The sequence below is a fragment of the Panthera uncia genome (genome assembly GCF_023721935.1).
Source record: "Panthera uncia isolate 11264 chromosome D3 unlocalized genomic scaffold, Puncia_PCG_1.0 HiC_scaffold_8, whole genome shotgun sequence".
In the NCBI taxonomy this organism is placed as follows: Eukaryota; Metazoa; Chordata; class Mammalia; order Carnivora; family Felidae; genus Panthera; species Panthera uncia.
Window position 1 is genome coordinate 7,977,790 of NW_026057586.1, and position 23,595 is coordinate 8,001,384.

Genomic DNA, 23,595 nt, shown 5'->3' on the forward strand with positions numbered 1-23,595 from the left:
CAGGATGGATTGGGGTTTGAACGCAAGTCCTCTGCAAAGCCCATACTCTTTTGTTAATGGGGGTAATTCTCACGCTCTCTCACTAACCGTAATGCAGAGAGAATGTTATCAAATAGGAAATAGAGGAGAAAGGAATGGAGTCTGTCCGGATGGCTGGAGGGCAGAGATAGTAGATCGTACAAGTCCTTGTCCATCCACGGAGCATGGCTGTCTGCCACTTCCTGGGGTCACTTAGATTCCCAAAGAGGAACTTGGTTGTTAGCAGGCTCTAATGCTTGAGGTCAGGAGTCCTGAAAATGTTCGTGTAAGTATTTATTTCCTTGAAATCTTGAGACCGTCAGCAGAGGGAAGGATATAAATGAAGCAGGAAGATAGAGGACAGTAGACAAAGGAGCCCCGAGTTCAGCCCGCTGAGCCCCTGCTGGTGCTAAAACCAGCTGAGAAGCACGGTGCACGCTCTTACTCCAGGTACCGTTTTTCAGAATGACTCATTTATTGGCTTCTTTTTATGGGCGTATGTGTGTTGAAAAAAGTTCTCTACTTAGGATACCATAGGTATTTTACATGTCGGAATATAGATCTGGATAGCCATGGGAGAGCAGCAGTGTCCCTCCTATGGAGTCACCACAGTTCATTAACTGAACCAGTCTGCTGGAGATGGTAATATTGATGTTTCTCAACTTATATTAAGAAAAATAATGCTACAATAAACACTTGTACATTTAAAAGCCAGATCTTTGCTAGATTGGCTGAATTTTTTCATCCTTAGGATAAATATCTTGAGGAAGCTTGGCTGGGTCAGAGGATTTAACAAGTCAAATTTTTTATATATGCTGCTTAACTCTTGCCTATAGAAAATGCTTACCCGTTTACACTGACCCAACAGCATCTGGCTATCAGTGTTTCCTCTCACCCTTGTTAACAACGGTCACTATCGTTCTCTTCATTTATGTTTGCACATGTGATGTGCAAAAATTAGTATGCCATTGTTTTACTGTTTGTTGATCATAACTGGTGAGATTAAATACTTTTTTACATTTTTCTGTTTGTATCTGCTCTTGTATGCATTGATGTTTAATGTCTATTGCCTGTTTTTCTATGGGTATTTGTGGGATTTTCTTGGTCGCTAATATTTAAGCACTTTACACTTAGAAAATATTACTGTTGTGTCTCATTAGTGTATAATGTTTACCATGTCGGAGTTGTAAATTTTTATGTAGAAAAAGTTTCCCTGACTTTGGTATAAGATATATACACCTTAATATGTATGTATCTTAATGTATTTTATATGTATGTGTGTGATGTCCAACTCAAGAATCCATCTCTGTCCTCAGGCTTATAAAATATATCCTCTAATTTTTAGAATATTTTTCTTTCTTTTTCTTATTTATTTATTTATTTATTTATTTATTTTTGAGAGAGAGAGAGAGAGAGAGAGAGAGAGAACGAGTGCACAAGCCAGAGAGGTGCAGAGAGTGGGAAAGAGAATCCCAAGCAGGCTCCATTCTCTCAGTGCAGAACCGACATGGGGCTCAACTCAGGAACCATGAGATCATGACTGAAATCAAGAGTCAGTCACCTGACTGACCCACCCAGGCACCCCTAGAATAATTTTCTTATTCAAATTATTAATAGATTTGAAATGTATTCTGCTGTAACAGGTGAGCAAATTGATCAGGGTTCTTAGTTGTAACTTCCCCAAGGACTTCCTTCTAAGTTGAGAAGGAAGCAACTTACTGAAAGGGTAGAGGGCTCAGAGTAGGCTGCAGAATGAATGGGGCGGGGGAGAAGCTTGCTGAGAGCCCCTGGGCTTACCGCACTTCCTCCAGGGCCACCCACCAGACCTGGTGAGCACCTCCATCCCTGCAGCCGATGCTTGGGCTGGGGCCCTGTTCCCTGCTAGTGTGCACACCAGCACACCCGCTCCACTGTGTGCAGCTGGCTCTGGATTGCTGGGGCCCTGAGCCTGCAGACCTCGGGCCAGAATGGACCTCGTAGCCCTGGTGCTTTCTTGTTGCAACTCCCCAGGCTTCAGATTGGAATTCTTTTTATTTTTATATTTTGAGAGAGAGAAATTGTATGTGCACACGCACACATGTGCACACAGATGCATGCACACAAGCAGGGGAAGAACAAAGGGAGAGAGAGAGAGAGAGAAAGGGAGAATCCCAAGCAGGCTTCATGCACAGCCCCGAACGAGTAGGAAGAAACCATAGGGCTCAAACCCATGAACTGTGAGATCATGACCTGAGCAGAAATCAAGAGTCCCATGGTTAGCTGACTGAGCCACCCAGGTGCCCCAAATTTGAGTTCTTAGGGTATAAATGTAGTTGGCAGAGCGTAGGTCCTATACCCAGATGCAAGCTGTAGGCCTCTCAAGTGGGTGTATACAGGTTGTGCAGCCCAGGGAAGGACCAAAGTCTATAAGGAGCTGACTTCAGCTTTTCCCACTGGTAAGTCAGTTTCTCTAATACCATCTGGTAGACAATCCATTCTTTCTCGGATGAACTGAAATGTCGTCGTTATTGTATGCTGAAAACCTGTGCTTCTTTTTTTAACCTGCAATTAACTCCGGGTTTATAAGAAAGAGGCTTGACAGCATGACTTACAGAGCAACTATTCACTCTCTGTTCATTGCTGAAAAATCTTTTGCCATGTGACCTAATTACACTTTACTTAATGCAACTTTAATTAATTATGAGAAAACATTTTTACACATACATGAAATATCTACACAATCCTCATCAACTGGAACACTGGGTGACATAGGAAATTAGATGTTAATGTTGAAAAGAAGGCAAAGCATTCACAGGAGACAAAGCCAGTTTAAGGAAGAGAGTATTTTATATTCTGTAATTATCTGAAGCATCCAAGAGAGTGAGGCTTCTTCTTTTCCAGAAGTATGTACGGGCCTCTTCCTTTGCTTGGTAGTACTCTCGATATTCTTCCTGAATGAGGCTTCCTCTGGCTTCTTGGGCAAGCTGACTTTCTGCCACAGATATAATTACTTCTTTCACTAACTCACTCTTTAGCAGGAGAGAATTCAGATGAAAAAGTTCTGTATTTGTGGTATGTATGATTTACTGCTTCTTATTTCAAGCCTGATTGTATTAGACTGGCGACGTGGTTTCTACAGATAGTCTTCCTGTAATGTGGCCAAATACAGGAACGTAACAGATTCCCTCCTGTCCTGTAGAGGTAAACTTGTTTTGAAATCGTTGAAGGGACCCTGGTTTCCATTCAGATTGGCCATCTGGGCCACATAAGGTCACTAAGCCGTATTTATTTTTTAGGTCAGCAACACCTTTAATTCCTAACATTTGTATAAATGCAAGCATGCCATTTGTTCTAGTTGAATAAGTACCAACATTCTCCAGTGACAGAGTCTTTGGCTAGAGGTGCTCATTGGGATGCCTTGCAGAGTGTTGTGTTTCTGGGTTTGTTAGTGGCATCTGCCTTATTCCCAGGATCTATGTTGGTGAACACATTTTCCTTATTTTCCATTGTCTTATGGTTTGACGTGACTGCCATTTATGATCATGGCAATAATGTCTTCTCATTGGAGAGGTAAAGGGGGGAGATTTTCCAATGTGTAGACCATGATGAACTCATGGCCCACAGGCGATTAATCCACTGGAGAAATATAGGGCGTTAGAGGAGGTGTGGAGGAGGGTGTTGGCCCAACAAGGCCCCAAGGGGAAAATTCTCTCAGATTTTCTTAGCTTCCCAGCATTTGGCCAGGACCGTGCATTCAGCCACCGTTTCACGGCATCAGTGTTCTTCGTTCGTCTAGTCACATTCGAATCTCTACCCCTGAAAATCTGTCATTCTTTGGGTCTGCTTTCGAACTATCAATTCTTATAGGATAAAACACTTTGTTTTAACATTGTAAGCTTTATCATACATTTTAATACCTGGTATGCAAAGTGCCTTGCTTCATTTTTCTTATTGCTAAAAATGCAATTTGCTCTTATGCATTTAAAGCTTTTGCTCATCAAGATCACCTTTATTCTGTGAACACTCATACACACAGACCATGCTAGATGCTGAGGAAAAGCACCTCACTGCCTCCACGGCCTCCACAATCTCTTGTAGAGTGGGGTCAGCAAGAACCTCATGAAGTCTTTCACAGACTGACCTACTCAGAGATGGAAGAGATTAGAAAACTTCAGGTTAATTAACATTTTTTTTTTCAATGTGTTTTCCCCAAATTGGATCTCGTTATACAGGAACATAATATATTATCTTTTATTCAAGACTTATGTTACTTCATTAGATATGATATATACATTTTGTATAATTGCTACGTATTCTTGAGGCACACTCACATATATATATATATATATATATATATACACACACACATATACATACATATGTACATATATGTGTACTTTTTGCTAGACAAAATAAAGGTGTTGAGTCTTATAAAACGATTTTGCTAGACCCTTTATTTATTGTTTTATCAGTTTTTATTTGATTCTTTTGTATTCTCTAGGTTGACCATCTACAAGTAATAATAAAGTCAAAATAATTCCTCAGTACTTACAATTCTTATTCTTTTTTTTTCAACCTATAATATCAGTTGGAACTTCCAGGACAATGTTAGATATTGGCAGTGACAGTGGTCATTCTTGTCGTACTTAGGAATTGAACTGAGCTGCTTCTAGGGTTTTACCATCAAGTCTGGCATTAGTTTCTAACCAGTTTTCCTTATTATGTTAATTAAATTCTAAAACTGCTCTGAGTTTTGCTTTGTTTTGTTTTGTTTTTAATCAGGAAAGGATATTTAAAGCTATCAAGCACCTTTTGGCATTTGCTGGATTAAGTTATATTTTCTTATGTTAATCATAATTGCCATTTGTTTATTGAGAACCCAAGACATTGTTCTGTAGTATCTCTTGCTTCCTCATGGTGCTTTTAACTCATTCTTCTCTTCCCTGTATTTCCTAGACACTACTAGCTCCTTCTAGATGCTGGGCTGGATTCAGGTTCAGTTGCTTTGGTGAGACATCTTTTCAGGTGGTGCTGTTTTCTTCTTGCTTTATCCCCAAATCCCCTGCTATCTATCTGGTTATACCACTTTAGTGAGGTTAGGGTTGATCAGGTATTATTAATCATCAGTATATTTTATTATAAAAGGTTCCCATTAACTTTTCACCTAATGGCTTTAGTATCCAGTAACAATTGTCACAATCTATTATTTTAATAGGAGTGACAAAATAGCAATTAAAAATAATATCTGTTATTGTTTTTTCCACTTAGTAGCTGACATTTTTCTATAAAAAGAAACTTAGGTCGCCCTGAAATGCAATTTGTGCAGGAAAAGAAGGATAAACGCTTGCTTTTCCCTTTACTTACCATGTGTTAGAATAATGAGTTGGCGCCCTGGTGACCTCAGACAGGCAGGAGGTAGTTAATGTAATACTCCATCCAGTGATGTGATGACTTTAGCTGTGTTTCCTATTTCTGTCAACAAATGGTAATGTTAAAGAGTATTTTTACTCTTAAACTGTTGAAAGCTCCTTAATAAGGGTCACTAGAAAACACTGCAGGGAGGAATTTTGTTCATCTCTGTGAGCGGTAGATAATCTTCATTCTGTCCCACAAATTTGCCCTGTCTTCACCTCCATTTGTTCTCCTGGTTGGAACACTTAGGACAGGTGTTCTCTGGAGGTGTAAGCAGTTTCGTTTGTCCCAGGATGTTTTTATTGCTTATTTTGGGATTCACTGTTGGTCATGTGGTCTTTTAACATCTCCCCTAATTGCTTAGTAAGATTATGTAGCTTCACGTCAAGGAGGGCAATATTGCATTCCTGGCGCCAAGATACTGGGATGCCTATATACCCCAGGAGCAGATACAAGGCTAATTCTTAGGTTCTTTATATTACAAAATTCCAAGAGCCCCAAGAAGGATAAAGAAACCAGAAGTGATGGACCCTACAGAGAAACAAGAAAAGCTGCCTCCATTTTTACTTTCTTAATAATAGCAATAACTTTATGACGGGATATGGGTGAAAGTGAGGATGATGATGGTGATAATGATGCTGGTGATGATGACGGTGTGTGCGTGTTTGCATGTGGGTGATGAATTAGGAAGTAATTATAAAAGATAGAGAAATTTAGGAAAAGTACCTAGCCTGTATAAATCTGGATTTATATGTCTGGGTGTAGGCAAAACCAGTTTTCAAGCCCATACGTGTAAGTGGCGTCCAATGTTGCAGTGAGCTCTGACATTCGGTGTGATGTGAATCATTTGGGTAGACAGTGACTGTTTTAGCTGATAGGTTTGAGGTTCCGTTCAGGGCCCATTGAATCATTTTGAGAAAGAGTTGGCCCCAGTCGGGAACATTTATCTTTGAGTTTGTCCTGCGAACGTCTTTGTGCCCTTTGGATCAAGGCTTCTTTTTGTCTTATTAATTGGAGAAATAGATGAGGCAAAAGAAAAGACCACACACTGGAAACAGGATGGCTTCTGGATTGTGATCAGTGTAGAGACCACCTACTATGAAATTTCACAGGTAGAGTCCATTGCTTCACCTGCTTTCAACAAATATTGATCTAACAGATATGTGCCAGGCACCATGCAAGGCTCAATGGATAGGCTCAACAACACCTCATCCTCAACTTGAAGGGCCTTATTAGGCTCTCAGAAGAAATGCAGCAAATAAATGGACAGTTACAAAGGATGTGATGAGTGATTCAGTAAGGATTATCTGTGAACTCACAGAAGGAGGACTTACCCCGGCATGGGCAACCCCGTAAGGGATGTCTGAGCTGAGGCCTCCCTGTGGGAGGGGGTAAGAGAAGTCAAAGCAAAGGTACCCCATGTGCAAAGCCCCTGCCCTGTCAGAAGGTGTTCCCCAAAATGTACGATACTAGGTGGGTCTGGAGTGGAGGATGGGGGTGAGTGAAGTATAAGACATGAGGTTGGAAAGATGATAGAGATCAATCTTATCCAGCCTGGTAAGTCAGTAAGAAGTTTGGATATTCTTTTGAGGATGGTGAGGTATCCAAGAGAGTGACACGAGTCGGGTGTTTTAGAGGGATTCATCTGTCCCACAGTACACGCTCAAACATCATTTGTGCAATGACAGGCAGCTGTATTTTCTTCTTCCATGCTTTCAGACATGCGTGTGGTCCACAGAAGAGGCCAGACCTGCATGTGTGATGCACAGGGAGACGTGCGGGGCTGGCTGGCCCCCAGGAGTGCCTTTTCCTCTGCAGACGCCAGCCTCCCTGCCCAGTATTTCTGGGAATTACACGAACTCCAGTCCAACCACAGTCCCTCGTGGTGGTTTAACCAACAGGAAATCTCCATCACTTAGCAAATCAGAAGAGCAAATAAAACTCACCCCGTTTCCCTCTGGAACAACTTAGAACCAATTGCATTTTGAAGACAGAGAAGCTGCTAAACTTGCAGGAAGAGTTGTTAGCAAATGCCAACTTGTGCGGTTCCTGTGTCAGAGTGGGAGATTCAAACACAAAACCAAAAAGAGTATCTAGAAGGTAGGATGGAAACACACCTAGATAGGGGCAGCGATAAGAAGCCTCCTGCACTTCAGAGGCTTCTGAATATGAAGTGCTTTGATTGGCAGGAAAACAAATGGGGAAGAAAAGGCAAAGTAATTAACTGAAAGTTTTCGTGTGTAGTTTCAGGTTAGAACAGAGGATGAGAAACACATCGTTCCCCACGGTAGAATTTTAGGGGGGTGGGGAGGAGAAGGACAGAACTCCACCCGAGTGTGGAGTCAACCTGAAGAGCTACAATGGTAAAGATGCTTCCGGAAGCAGGTGCACTTCTTGGCTAGTTTTAATCCTTCAAAAAGCACTGCTTGGTGAGATAATTAATGCTTTGCTTCAGCCGCACCTGAAGGAGTTTGGTGGAGAGAAGAGGCCAAGAGCTCTGGGCCCAGGGACAGAGCCCCAGCTGTTACTCCAGTGCCCACCACGGAGGAGAGCAGCAGACTGCCAGTGGAGAGCAGGGGTGAGGCAAGGAGGGCATGACAAACAGGAAGCCCTTAACCAGAGACACGTCGGGAAAGGAGAGTTAGAGCGAGCAGAACTCACATCTCAAGGTAAGTAACCTCCTAGAAACAAGAGTCTCTGTGGCCGAGTTCACACTTTCAAAGTTAATCTTGTGCAGCAGAACGGAGGCCGTGGGTGACATGATGTAAGTAGCTTCGTCAGGAAAGGAGCTACGGAAAAAGCTGTAATTGGCTGGATGGCTGATGCTCCATGAACCTGTAAATTCAATGATGGGCACAGTGCAGGACGAGGGAGTCATTGAGGTCCTTTCTCTCAGTGTGTTTCTAGAAGAATTGCATTTGTAGTAGGTTCTGATAGCATGGTTCTTGAGAATCAGAAAAGTGAGCTACTTTTACCAGTGTCTGCACCATTGGGCTTAACCTTCCTTCCTTCAAGCAAGACTAAGCAAGGATGAACTTAAGCAATCAATGCTGCTCTCTAAGTATTTATTACCCTCGGTAGGGGTTGGTGAACTTGTTCCGTCAAGGGTCACATAGTTACTATTTTCAGCTTCGTAGGCCACGCGGTCTCTTTGCAGCTACTCATCAGAGCGCAAAAACGGCCATGGGCGATGTTTAAGCAAGTGAGCAAGGCCAAGTCCAACCAGACTATTGATAAAGGTCAGACAGTAGGCTGGACTCAGCCCCTGAGCCATAGTCGGCAGAACCCTGCCCTGGAAGTTCTCTACTGAAGGCAACCTGAGGTCTCTGCTTTGAATGGAAGTGAGTCCTTAACAGACGGTCCCTCGACAGTGACTAACTCCTGGGGCGGCTCTGTGACTTGCCGAAGTCCTAAGGGCATGGTGGGCTGAGGGAAGCCACGCGTCCCTTGTTGGAAAGATTCTCTTACGGAGACGCTTTGAGGCAGGGAGCGGAGCCCTAGACTACAACACTCCTGTCGAAGTCTTGTCGGCACTCTGGGCCTCCCGACAACAAGAACATCCCAACGTCTCAGCCAGAGATGCACAAACCTCACATCCGGGAACAAAAGGGTGGGAGCAAAGGACCCCACACGCTCAAAACTCTTCTGAGCCTCAGTCCCTTCTTCTCAAAGTCTAGCACAGGCTTTGTGTTGGGCAGACCCCTTGCTCTCCAGCATTGTCAGTAGGTGTCCAAGCAAGTGTGGAACGACAGCAGAGGGGAGCGGCTTCCCCGCCACCCACGTCAGGTGTTCCTGCAGGAGATGGGGTGGGTTACCTGCGTGGGGAGTTGAGGAGAGACTAGAATCCTCCCAATGATCAGAAAAGGCACAGACGTCGGCGAAAGCAGAACATACTGCAGATGGCGGAAGCAACGAGGCTGCGGAGACAGAGAAGCGTCTGCCCGTGTCGACAGCCCGAGAGAAGGAAACCACATTATCTGAAGGTGGTCACCCCGCCCGGGTCACCCAGGAGCATGCAGTGGAAGGCGGACTTGTGAGATGAACTCATACTTATGTGGTTAGCTGGGACATGTGCGACAGGGGAGGAATCTGGTAATATTTTGATTAATGACTTCCTTGAGGATGAAGCTCTTTTGTACAGAACAGCTCTATTAGAAAGAAAACCTCAAGCCAAAATTCCTTCATAAATCATGCAAAAAATGGCTCGCTACACCACAAAAATAGCTCAAGCACAGTCTCTATTTGTCTTTGGTTAGATGCTGATGAATAGGGCTCGTCCTTAGCCAGCTTGTAACGGCCGAACTCGGCCACAGGTCTTTCGGCGCCTTTCATTCGGATCTGTAGCCTCCGGGTCCCCCGACTTTAGTCACCTCAGAGTGCAAGCGCCCGTCCGCTCTCTCTGCCTCTTGACCAAGTTGGCTTTGGACGCCTTGGGAATGAAGGGGTTACTGCAGGCTATTGTCAGTTCATCCCCCTTTTCTCCTAATGCTCCCAAAGCCCTGATTCTTTGCTGCCGGGGGGCAGGGGGTGGGTGGGGATGGAATTCACTGAGGGTTGTAGGAGCCCGTGAGAGTGGATGATGCTATGTTACATCTAATGTCTTGTAGGATCCCCGGTCAGTAGGTTGTTGAACACATCTGCTGTGTCCCTTTGTCCCTCTTACCTCTCTACCTGCTCCTGTACTAACCTTACCCAATCCTGACCACACACACACCATGTATGTATGTGTATGTGTATATATATAGCATTAATACAAATAATGTTTTGACATTTGGTTAATAAGCACTTAGTGATTCCTTACATCATAAATCACATATCTGACAACTGGACTGCATTCTGTATCATCTATTTCCATCTGTTGGAAAGTTGTGGCACAGGTGTGCGACAGGGCTCTATTCTCAGCATGTCCCGTGAGGCTCAGTGCGCGTTTGTGGCCCAGGGTGGTTGAGGGGCCATGTGATATCAATGAATGCAAGGCCAACAGCAAAATGTGGTGGTTTCTGTAACTGGAAAGACCTGAGGTGAATCTGGATTCTTGCTGTTCTTATTGAAGTGAAATCCGTACATCCTAAAATTTAAGGGCACAATTGAGTGGCATTTAGTACATTCACCATGTGCTGCAAATACTGTCTTTATCAAGTTCTAACACATTTTTATCATCCCTGAAGAAAACCCCATACCTTATGCCGTCACTCCCCATTTCCTCTCCTTTAAGCCCCAGACAACCATCAATCTGGTTTCTTTCTTTACAAATTTACCTATTCTGGGTATTTTATATAAATGTAATCTTGTAATTTGAGCCTCTTTGTATCTGCCTTCTTTCACTTAGCATGATGTTCTCAAGGTTCATTCATGTCACAACAGGAATCAGTATTTCATTCCTTTTCATGACTGGGTAATATTCCATTGTGTGGATATACCACAATTAGCTTATCCATTCTTCTGTTGCAGGACATTTGGGTCGTTTCCACTTTCCGGCTTTTGTGAATAGAGTTGCTATGAAGTTTGGTGTACAAGTATTTGGGTACTTGTTTTCTGTTTTTTGGGGGGCATAAACCCAGGCGTGAAATTGCTGGGTCATACGGTTATTGTGTTTTAACTTTTTGAGGAACAGGCAAACTGTTTTCCACGGCAGCTGCGCCATTTTACATGCCTACCAGCTGTGCACGGGGAGCTCACCGCTCTACATCCTTGCCGACACTGTTATTTTCCTTAGTTTTGATTATAACCATCCTAGTGGGTGGAATGTGGTACCTCTGCGGTTTTCATCTGCATTTTTCTAATGACTTGTGACGCTGAGCATCTTTTCATGTGTTTGTCGTCCGCTTCTGTATCCTCTTTGGAGAAATGTGTATTCAAGTTTTTGCCCGTTCTTAAATTGGGTTCTTTGTCTTTTTGTTGTTGAGTTGTAAGAGTCTTTTATATATTCTGGATCCTAGACCCTCATCAGAAGTATGATTTGCAGAAATTTTTTCCCATTCTTTAGGTTGTCTTTTCACGTTATTAATAGTAAGAGATACTAAGTATTTTGAATGGGATAGACCATGCAGTGTCTGTCGCGAGATCATTCTAGGTACTGTGTGTGTGTGTGAAGGGACACAGGTCTGTGGCAGCACTTGGTGGGTGCAACAGGGGAGCGGTTAGGAGGACACTTTCTTGAGGGCTTCGGGAATTCTCGGGACTGGGTCTAACTTAGGTTTTATAGCTTTATTTTCTGTCAGTACCTATCAAGAGGAAGTTCTGTAATTAATATTTGATAGATGGAATTAATTTTCTTGACTCAGATATAAATCCTCAATGCTCTTGCCATCTCAATCCATTCTCCACAGGCATCCGGGCTATCTTTCAAAAATGCAAAACTGTCCACATCACTTCCCTCTACAAGATATTTAGTGACTCTGTGTTGCTGTCAGAGTTGTGATTATTTATGCCCTAGACATGCGTCCCAGGGACTGTGCTTGGTGCTGGAGTTACAGATGTAAGCTGGATGCCGTGGCTTCTGATGGCCAGGTTTGAACTCCTCCCTGGGTGTCCAAGATACGTTCAATCTAGACCTGACATAGTTTTTGTCCCTTTCCCACCCCCTAGACCACAGTCACACTATTTCCTGAAAATGTCCTATGTTGTCACACCTTTATCTCCTTCTCCTCCTTCTCTACTTATAAAGTGTGAGGTTGGAAAGCCCAGAACTGGTGCATTTTTTTTTTTTTTTCCTATGAAACCTTTCTGAATCTATTAGAATGAATTGTTCCCTCTCTGGGCTGTCATAAAACTTGTTCAAATTTGACTTCTATAGAATTATCAGGTTTTATTATAATAGACTACCTCTGCAATCTGTCTGAGCCAATATATTACTGTGTGACTTGAGGGCAGAGACCAAGTCTTTCTCATACTTGCATTTCCAGGGTCTAAGCAGGGTACCTGGCAGAGCTCCCTAATATTTTGGACAGATTGGTTTTTCTTTTTTTTAATTACTTGCAAAACAGAGATACCTCATCTGACTTCATCGCACAGCTGTTATGGGTGCAAATAATACTGTAGATGTGAAAGGTTTTGGCAAATAGAATGCTATGCAAATATAAGGTGGCAGTACACAGTACTATATGTATTCAGCAGAGTTTTGTGCTGCTGATTTCTTGCTTCTTGAAAAAGTTCCCACGTGAGATACTCATGCTGAGCAGTGGACACCTACTGATAGACTTTGGGACTGAACCAGAGGTTCAGAGTTGACCTTAGGCAACATGGTCTTTACTCATTCATGCTTCCCCTTCTTGCCAATTCTTACCCACCTTCTATTTTGACCCTCATCAGGGCTAAATGCATTCATATAACTCCTCTCATTATAGAGAGGAGTTGCATTTTTTTTTTGATACTGACATGGATGATAGGTTCCTAACAAGTCCTTAAGAAACCAAACTGATATTTTACATGAAAGGGAAGGGAACAATGATGAACTTAAAAACTCAGTCACATTTTGATATTGTACAGAATTCTATAAGATGTAACCCTTGGGGAAAACTGGGTCAAGCCTACCTGGATCCTCTCTGTACTATCTTTGCAAATTACTGTGACTCTATAACGATTTGAAAATAAAAAGTTAAAAAAAACACCCACAGTGGTAGATTTGTGTCTCTCCTGAGCCACGATACTTTTGTATCTTTAGGGCCTTCCGTGGTCCCTTCATCACCTCCAAAGCAAATGCCCGAGGTCAAAGAAGAGGTAGAAGTGAAGGGAAGGCCAAACCCAGCAGCAGTCCACACGGGTGGAGCCTTCTAGCTTCTGGAGCCCGAGGCCCCTCCCCCTGCCCTCAGTCTCTGCTCCAATGTCAAGTTCTCAGTAAAGACTTCCTGGGCCTTCCTGTCTAAAGGGTAACACTCCCACCCGCCTTGGCTTATCCCCACTTTCCTGCTTTGTTTTCCCTCATGCACTCACCACCTATAACTTACATATTCTACTTTTTTATTTCAGTTTCTGTCTCCTCCCACTAGAATGTAAGTTCCATGATGGCAAGGACTTTTTTTTTTTTTTTTTTTTTTTTTTTTTTTTTTTTAATTTACTGTTGTATCCTTATTGCCTAGAGCAGAGTTTGGGAAAGAGAAAGCCCTCAGCCACTCTCTGATTTGTTCAATGAATGAATCTTTGTAGAAATTAAAAGCTTGAAAATAAGCTATTTCCCCGAGAGAGAAGTGATTCAAATCTGCTCATCCCTTGTGCGAGAGCAAACCTGACTTTGAAGCTAAGACCTTTTTCCTGTGTTACACTTCAGAAAAAGAAGACACTAGTGATAATATCTGAGAGGAAGGAAGCAGTGTATCGTGCTGGGCCTCTGCCTGTAACATTATAAAAATTGTCTTTTTTTTTTAATAGACCAGTCTCCCAAACGGTTTCCAGAGATGGATTATCTTGCTTTCTTCTTGGCTCTTGTTCACATATACAGAGGTAAAGATAATGTCTTCATTTAAAAAATTTACTTCTTTTTTAGTCTTATAGCATGGCATGTTTAGAATTTATAATGCTCTTTATTCGGCTCAGATAATTTCTCACTTGGTTCAGGAAACCTACAAATTAAGTTAGAAACTGTTAGCCATTTGCTATCTTGCTAGGTCTTAGAAAGCTTAGAATAAGCTTTAGGGATCTATTTGGTGTTTTAATCATCAAGCCTAACTGAATAAATGTGATGTTGTGCGTTTCAGCTCTATGTGAAGAGATGTTCTGGGACACGACTGTTAAACTGGCTGAGAATATGAGTCTAGAATGTGTGTACTCATCACTGGACACCTTAACCCAGATGGAGTGGTTCAAGATCAATACCACGGACAGAGAGTCCATAGCCATATTCAGCCCTGCCTATGGTGTGATTATAAGAACACCCTATGCTGATAGGGTTTACTTCTTAAATTCTACCATGGCTGCTAATGATATGACCCTGACCTTCCATAATGTCTCTGAGGTTGATGTTGGCTACTACTCCTGTTTACTTCATACTTTCCCATATGGGCATTGGGAAAAGGTGATCCGGGTGGTTGCATCAGGTAAGTGGACATTTTATTTACCCGTTTACCTATCTACAGCATTTGATTCCTAAAGCCCAAGTAGAAGCTATGAAATGCTTTATCATGTTTTCATGGTATTTTCCAATTTCACTTCTAGATCTTATGATATCGTTGCTCTAAAGAAATTCTGTGAATTAATTTCATCTTTGTTCATGTGCTATCATTTCTGAGTAGAATAAAACCTCACAGATTTGGGTGTATTCGGGGAAAAGCTCAGGTTTGTACTGTCTCAGCCATGGCTCAAGCCTAGATTTAACTGATGTTGGCAACGTTTGGGTTCGGCAGCCGGGCACCTCCCCTTCTGCACGTCTTTCCAGCAATGGGATGCGGCTTCCTTCCACCAGGCACTCCGAGCTGGCTTCAAACCCTTTCTGTAACACCAAATCTAGACTTATTAGTGAATCTGAGCAGAGTTCATACGCTGGCGTCATTTTTAGCTTCATGCAAATTCCACAAGAGAGGACCCGTCAGAAATGGTGAAGTGTCGTTTCAGAAAGAATCGAACGATCTCTTGGATATTTTCTGCTGTGTCTGTCAGGGTCTGTGGTTTGGTGCGTGGTGAGTTGATCCTTCGAGTAATAGCCACATGGATTGGGTGTGCTATATGAGAAAAACGTGGGTTTCCTAGCCTTTGCTTTCTATATGACCTTATGTTAGCTGTTCGATCCCTCTGAATCTCAGGCTTCTGAATAGCAAACTGAGTTAATAATACCATTCTCTTTGTTGAATGCCTTAGGGTTCATATGGTTAAAGAACTTGGCCTATGGTAGTCAGGGAATGGTAGGTATTATTATTGTAACTATGATTATTTCCTGTGTTTTTGATACAAAATAACTATGAAATTTTCAGATGCCAGCAATAGTCTAGGGAAGGAAATAGTTTGGAACTCTGTGTTTCTTGTCTGGGGCCTCTAAAATTGTATCCCAAGTGGACATTCAGCAGAACACATTATGTGACATCTGCTAGAGTGCTTTCTTTTTAAGGGATGCATATTACAAAAGACCAATTTATGATATTGTGTAAGGGATAGCAAATGGTCGGAAGGTAAGAAAATTTCCCATGTGATAGTTTTTTTTCTCTGTAGCTGTAGCTAAGCTTAAAAATGGTTTTGTGTGCACAAGTGAAGCTTACAGAGTGTCTATTAGCAAAATCTCTTTAGTGAAAGACTTACCACTGAACTCCTCATTCGCTTAGCAGTCAGGTGTGAAGTCCTGCCAGCCAGTTTTTAGTGCATCCACCACTTTTGATGAGCAATGAGAGAGTTGGAGTAGCTCTACTCTTAAAGGAAAGGGAGCTACTGGGTACCCGGCTGGAGCCACCGAGGCCAGAACGAGATGGGATCCCCCCACCCTGCGTGTGGCAAGCTTTTGCAGTTAGGGTCCCAGATCAGGTATTCCAATTTCTGTCAAGGAATAATCAATGCAAAACAGGTAGACTAGAGGCGCCCGGGTGGCTCAATCGGTTAAGTGTCTGACTTCGGCTCAGGTCGTGATCTCAGGGTTTGTGAGTTCGAGCCCCGCATCGGGCTCACTGCTGTCAGCACAGAGCCTGCTTCGGATCCTCTGTCTCTCCCTCTCTCTCTCTGCCCCTTCCCTGCTCTCTCTCTCTCTCTCTTGCTCTCAAAAGTAAATAAACATTAAAAAAGAAAAAGGTAGAACAATGGTCACCAAGCACGGGGAGGTGGGGAAATAGGGAGCAGTTGTCAGAGGATACCAAGTTGCAGGTACGTAGGACAACTCCACCTAGAGACCTAAGGTGCCCATGAAGATGGCAGTTAATAATATTGGACTGAATACTGGACATTTCCTAAGAGAGTAGATTTCAGAGAATAAGGGAGAGAGAGAGAGAGAGAGAGAGAGAGAGAGAGAGAGAAGCACAAGCAGGGGAAGGAAAGAGAGAGAGAGAATCCCAAGCAGGCCATCAGCATGGAGCTCAACACGGGGCTTGAACTCATGAATCATGAGATTCATGACCTGAGCTGAAATCAAGAGTCGGATGCTTAACCGACTGAGCCACCCAGGTGCCCCTTCATTTTTTTAAAACTAAAAATGATAGTGAATTTAAAAAATATAGTAGCCGTATTTTAAAGTTAACCTTATATGTACTTAAAGTCTTCCGTGTGTGTTTTATTAACATCGTATCAGGACCTACAAGTATTGCACGCATGTGTAATATAAAGAGAGAGTTGATGATCTACCTAACAATACAAGGTTGGACTTGGAATACAGAAATCCCAATTTGTATAATAGGTTGTAAGAACTTCAAAAGGATAAAGGAATTGAACCACATGCTTTCTTTAAAAAAATTTTTTTTTAAATGTTTGTCTATTTTTGAGAGAGACAGACAGAGTGCAGCAGGGGAGGGGCAGAGAGAGAGGGAGACACAGAACCGGAAGCAGGCTCCAGGCTCTGAGCTGTCAGCACAGAGCCTGACGCGGGGCTTGAACTCACAAGCTTCGATATCATGACCTGAGTGGAAGTCGGATGCTTAACCAACCAACTGAGCCACCCAGGCGCCCCGAACCACATGCTTTGTATATATACTAATTTCTTCTCTTTGCTGATCGCTTGCTGTCTATGAGGAATTTGGCCGATATCTTCTCATTTAACCCCACTGCACACTTGGATGTGGACGTAACCTTGATTTTACAGGCGAGGACTTGAAAGGTGGTGAGGTCTAATATCTGCCCAAGTTCTCAGACTTTGTAGTGTCCCACTGGATAAAGTTGTAGTGAGAGGACAGAAGATGATGGTGTGGGGGGTCATGGAGCCCTCTGGGCCCTCCAATGAGGAGACATCAACCATGGTACATCCTTGCTGCCCCAGCCCCCACCGGGGGCTTTCAGCCCAGAGCTGAAGAGCAAATTGGACATCTTATCTGGATAAATGGTACTGTTAATGCCAATCTGTGTTAAAATGTGTGTTAACTTCACAACCAGCATTTCTCAACTGGTAACCGACTTAGAGAATTTAATGGTAAGAATGGCTGTATTTATTTTACTGCTTCAAGGGAAAAGATGCTGAGGTGGCTGGGGAGGTAACCTTTCGAAGGCATGCCTTTCACAGCAGAGTTGGTGGTGGAGGTGGGATCAAGCAGAAAATCGCTGCACGCCGTGTGTCTCTGGCCTCGCTGGTCCGTTCAAGAGAATGTAGTTACATTTATGGAAATGCCCCCCCCCAGAGGGTGGCCCTCCCCCAGTATTCCACCACCTAACTTTCATTGGGTGCCTCCTGGGTAGGAAACAAATGCCCTCTCCTTTAATGCTCATGAGACACCATGGCAGAGGTCGTGTGTTCCCGTCATGCAGCCGGAGAAAGTGCGGCTCCAGGTCACTCACCACCTCGAGGTTGCTGAGCATCAGGTGGAAGCAGCTGATGTCTGTGAGGTGCCAGGAATGAGACGAGAAGGAGCTTGAGTCCAGCAGGGTGATGAGGAGGCTCAAGAATCAAGTGCCGGGCCCTGACGACTTGGAAGGATTTTTTGTAAGAGAGAGAGACGGGTGAGAGAAGGAGGAAAAACGGAGAGGGGGGTATCTTAGGAGTGCTGACAGCACAGAGATGGCACCGGGGGAGTTGAACACCCAGGTAGGAAGAGGGCAGGCACCTGTTTGACCAAGCACAGAGCCCCAGCGGGAGGTTGCTCCCGCCCTGGGCTGGCCACCCCTCACTGCCGCGAGACGTAGGCTAGAAGAAGAAACAGGGATGCCCACACCAGCAAAGGGGCTCAGCGTGTGATGTGCTGGGGTCCCAAGGAAGGTTTTGTCCCATAGGTTCTAAGTTGAAAAAGAGACTTGAAGCCCCCGGAGCAGCAGAATGTCAGGCAGAGCCCAGGAAGTTTGGTCAGCCCAGGTCTTGCTGTGCCTAAGGGAGTCTGAACTTCATTCTATAATGTAGACCATGGGAAGCTACTGAACATTTTTCACAGGGAGACACATAATAAACCAGTTCTTTTTTTTTTTTTTTTTTTCACCACCTGCAAGATTAAGTTAGTTGTAGCTTCTAGGAGGGGAGGAGTGTAAGGTCAGGTGAACAAGTAGTATTCTACTGATTGGAACGCTTATCCATTACCAGTAGGAGTGTAAATTAGTATATCTATTGTATTATGAGTGCTGGTAATATTCAGGTTCTCCTGAGAAACAGAACCGACAGGATGCGTATGTAGATAGAGATTTTTTGACATGGAATTGGCTCCTGTGATTATGGAGACTGGCAAGATGGAGTCCGCAGGGTGGGCCAGCAGGCTGGGGCACCAGGAGAGAGAATAGTATGGATGAAGTCAGAAGGCAGTCTGCTGGAGATTTCCCTCTTACCTGGGGAAGTGAGTCTTTATGTCCTATTCAGGCCTTCAACTGATTGGATGATGCCCACCCACATTATAAAAGGGCATCTGTTTACTCAGAGTTCACCAATTTAAACGTTGATCTCATCCCAAAACACCCTACAAATTAACGCATGAAATTTACTATCACATCTACTTCAGAAAATGATACAACATTAGCTAAAGAATCCCATGTCCTATGATCTGATAATTTCACTCTGTTGGATGTCCTAGGGATTGTCCACATACAAGAGAGATGCCTGCAATGTTTGTAGTGGCAGTGATTTTAATAGCAAAAAAAAGTGCATGATCACTATACTAAATTCACCAACGGAGATGAATCTTGGGAATATCTTGTTGAAAAAACAAGCAAGTAACAGCAAGTTACATAAGATACGATTTCTTTCCTGTAAAGTTTAGAAACATGCAAAAATGAACAAAATGTTACTTACAGATATAAACATGCATGGTAGTGCTGTAAGGAAAAGCAGAACTCAAAAACATGGACAGCAAGGGGCAGAACTGGTAAGGGCCACACAGGTCTTCAAAATTCAGAGTTAAGAGGTTTTTCTTACACAGGTGTTTTATTTCGCACTTCTCTCAAAAATTTTTTTGGAAATTTCTTTATATCTATTGAATTTCTAATATAAACAGTAGAAAAGGATGTGATTGCAATTTTTAAACAGTTCAAAGATAATTAAGTTACAGAGGAGATCCTCATTCTGATTTGGCATGGAGGTCAGGAAGAGGGAAAACAATGTTTCCAAATTTTTATGATTGAGGGACTGAAAAATAATCATTTCTTTAAAAAGATGGGGAATTAGGAGACCGACTTTGCTTGGAAGAGGGGGAAAAGGTCTAGTTTCAGATGCACAGAGTTGTAAAGTAGGCTGTGACCAGCTAACAGTTGAAATCATGGAATGGCAAACCAGAAGGAAGCTTCGGATTGAAAATACCAATTTTGGAGTCATTTGGATGCTCAGCCGGCACTTGTGAAGAAGACGGTGACTGAAGCAAGTCCTAATGGTTGCCATGGCTTTCAGGGCTGACCACGTTGAAGTGAGGGGAAGCATTCATGCTAAGAATAGAGCGGCCATGGGGAGAGGAAGGAAAGGAGGGGCAGGGAGAAGGGAGATGCCAGGTAGGTGAATTATTGTGCAAGCACAGCACAGGTTTAACTGCCTTCGTTCACATTTATAGGCGGGGTTCATTTTCTAGTGCTTAGTGTTGGCTGTATCCCCTGGTTTTCACTCTGACTTCCCACGCTCCAGCCCCTATCTCAACTTGGGCACAGAGATGTGCCTTACTCTCTCCTTTTAAGGGTTACACTTTTTCCTGGGCTATGGAGACTCCCTGTGTGTCACCCACGCTGTCTTCAAAGGCTCTGTCTCTACTCTCTTCAAGGCCAGGTGTCCACTCAGGACCTCGAAGCTGACAGAACAGCCACACTTGTCTTGCATTCTCACATAATGTTTCGGCTAGCGGCGCTAGAGGGGAGAAGGGGCTCTTTTAATACTGGGGACTCCAGAACCCATGGCAGTACCAAGAAATTCCTAATGTGAGGGATTCTAAAGACCGTGCCAGCCTCTATTCTGATTGGCCTTAGGCCGACCCAGAATCATCATCAATATATCTTTCCTCTGGCTACTTGTCTGTTTTCTAACGTTGGGGTGATGTCAGGATTTAATTTTATTTACAGCTGGAAAGGGGAAATGCCCCAGACTTGGCTTGTGTGAATGTGTGTGCTGACTTGTGGGACTGAGTTTATTTATTCCTCAGCTCACACATCAAGTCTTTATTGAGAACCTACTATACTTGTGTTAATGTCTGTGGTTTAGAAGCCAGAAAGACATGGAACTTAGCTCTAAGTAGTATGCAGAGTACTAGGGGAGATAAAAGCTATGTTTGGCAAATTAAAGAGTGAGTGCCAATGTAGTTCAGAAGATAGAATTTACTTTTTGCCAGGAAATTCAGGATAGAGTCCCTGAAAAGGGAGCATCTGAAGTTAACCTTGAAGGCGTTAAGTTAGAATATTTGAACATGGAGGTAGGAGGAATAACATTTCAGGAAAACTGTTTTAAATATTATCTACAAAATAGATATCTTTGGCTCTACTTTGACTACTTTGCAAGGTAGTTTTCATTTTCTGAAAAAGACTCTAACAGCAATACCAGCAACAATAACAGTAACAGCCAAACCTTTCAAATTGAGCCAACATGATCGACTCTGATCAATAATTAGCACAGTTTATTCTGATTTACAATTTGTGGCTTGGTTTATTTCCACATGTTGACTTAATGCTTCGAAAGGCTTAGGAACCTACATATATGATGCAATTATATTTTATAGCCTATCCTAAGATATTTGCACACTTGGATTTCAGCTTTGGTTTTATCGATCCCAAATTCAGGAGGCAGGAAGAAAATGTATGAAAGCAGCACTGTCTTGTTTATTAGTGACAGGTGCAGAGTGGTAGAGGGAAGGCTTGGTCTGAAGGTTACTTCTGCTTGTCAAAGAAGGTTCCAGACAGGGCTGAGCAGGCCACGGGAGGAGAGGCTTTCTTGCTCTCCTGTGACAAGGGTCACCAGTGCTTGCCAGCATGTTTTGTCCTAGAGTGGACTGTGAATTCTCCCAGAGAGCTTTGCCCATCAAATGCATGTCTATCACTTTGAAGCTGGTGGTTTTGTTTTGTTTTTTTAATGGGATGGAGAAATTAAAAAAAAAGTTTCAAATCTACTCCTTAAAGAATTAAGACATGAAGTCTCTCAAGGTACATTCTTACAAGCTCAGAAATAAATTATGGAAGTTTTCTTGGATACATGTACACACACACACACACATATAGGGAATAAAAAATGTTTCTATAAACTGTTACATTTCAGCAGTTTTTCATTTAGGAAAGAAAAAAAATATATTTAATGGTACCTGTAAGAAATAGTCAACTGATGAAACAGAAACATTTTAAAGGCTTAGAAATCTCCCTCCTTAATAAAATAAAATAAAATAAAATAAAATAAAATAAAATAAAACAGAACATAGAGAAGCAGATGATAAAGAACATTTTTAAGACTCGCAAAAGCAAGTTATGGTCACTGAACTTCTCAAGGGTGAAATTAATGGGAATCTGAAAGTGGAATACTTACCGGAACCCATGCCGACGTTGTTTTTGTTGATTTTCTTTCCATTTGTTAAGCCAGGGAAGACCATGCTTGGGAGCACATATCACCATCCGATGCAACTTGGGCTTCTGGGGAAAAGCTCTGTATCAAAAATCAAAAAGAGAGGGGTAGGGGGAAAGGTAGGGTGGAAGAAAAACCAAACCCTGAAAACAAGACAATGCTGGATTGATAAACAATTAGATTTGACAATTGAATGGCTGAAAAAGTGTAAGACACAGGCCCAGGCGCACATTTGGGGTTTGTGAGAACACTGTCTTCTGTTTGTCCATCTCAATGCAGAGGCCTCTCTCCTCCTCTGCCCAGTCTTTTAATTTTATTTTTATCTTAGAGAGAGAGTGAGAGCATGTGAGAGAGCACACGAGTGAGGGAGAAGGGCAGAGAGAAGGGGGAAGGGGAGAGAGAATCGCAAGCAAGGCTTCATGCTCAGTACAGAGCCTGACACGGCGCTCGATCCCATGACCCTGGGATCATGACCTGAGCCAAAATCAAGAGTCGGGCACTCAACCGGCTGAGCCACCCGGGTGCCCCTGTATGCCTGGTCTTTGACACGTGTCCTCTGTAGCAACGTCCAGAAGAAAACTTTTACTTTAGGCGTACTGGAAAATGTACTCAGGCAATCCAGAGCAGGGGAGTGAAACTGGCTGTGATCTTCGCAGCTGTTTATGACATCAACTCCACCCTTCTTTGGGTAGATATTTTTATTTCCAAGATGACCGTAGGGCAGGGGTGGGTATTTGGCTGAACTGCCTGAAGGGAATGAGCTACAGCTGAAGTTTAGGAACAACTTTGCCCTGCGGCTCTCGAAGACTTTATTAGTGGAGGTGGAGGTTGTTTAGGGCTCTGGTTCCCCTTCTTTAACTTCCAGCGATCTGGACAGCTCTCCCCTGTCTACCACCACTGCTGGCTCCCCAGCGCCCAAGGCGGTGCCACTGCAGTATCTGGACCGCGTTTCCTCTTCAGAGTGGGTGCCGGTGGGTGTGGGTGCCGGTGTCGGGCAGGGACTGTGGTTCATGTGTGAGTAAGAGCTGTCCAAGTAACTGGAACACCCTCAGCCCACACATGTCAGTCGAGACTCGTCCCCTGCCCTGAACCATCTCAGCTTCTGTATTCTTTCTTAAAATTCCTCTCATCGAAGGTTGAAGGCCATAGAAATCAAGCCTTGTTCTCCAGCACTTTCTCCCCGAAACTTCTCTAGGATTAGCGGGTTTGTGTCAGTGAACCTTCCAAGAGACCTTACGGGAATTTGCCCGTTGACAAATCACAGTACGTACCGACTGAGAGGAAAATGATATTTTTGCATCTCGTAAGATAAAAATGTTGGATTTTTAGATATTTAAAAACAAAACAAAAAGAAAAGAGGTCCAGGAAAAGGAAGAAGAGTAAAACTCTGAACTGAGCAGAGGCTTGGGGGCTCCTCTGTCTTTCCCTGTGAGCGAATGCTAACCTGTGCCAGGTTTTTTGTTTTGTTTTGTTTTTTTGTTTCTTTTTTTTTGAGCATTGAGAAAAGAACACTGGGTTTCCAAGCTATGCTCTCTGTTGCAGGTTTTTGTTTTTGTTTGGTTTTATAGGATTGGGGGTTGCAGGCAGGATGGCTTTTCCTTTCCTAGGAGAAAATTTGTGAAGACGTTTAAGGTTTT

General features: G+C 43.2%; 1 protein-coding gene across 4 annotated transcripts in view; it reads left to right on the top strand.

The window, feature by feature from the left end:
* Positions 1-253: 253 nt before the first annotated feature.
* Positions 254-23,595, top strand: part of CD226 (CD226 molecule) — a 91,426-nt gene continuing 68,084 nt past the window's right edge. For 2 of the 4 annotated variants that reach the window (XM_049619634.1, XM_049619637.1), the window contains exons 1-4: positions 254-468; positions 7,865-8,078; positions 13,777-13,848; positions 14,103-14,441. In XM_049619634.1, coding sequence (XP_049475591.1) covers positions 13,803-13,848; positions 14,103-14,441 — 385 coding nt within the window. In that variant the 5' untranslated portion in view covers positions 254-468; positions 7,865-8,078; positions 13,777-13,802. Of the gene's footprint in view, positions 469-7,864; positions 8,079-13,709; positions 13,849-14,102; positions 14,442-23,595 lie in introns of those variants that run through there. The other 2 variants (XM_049619636.1, XM_049619635.1) reach the window with 2 other exon arrangements.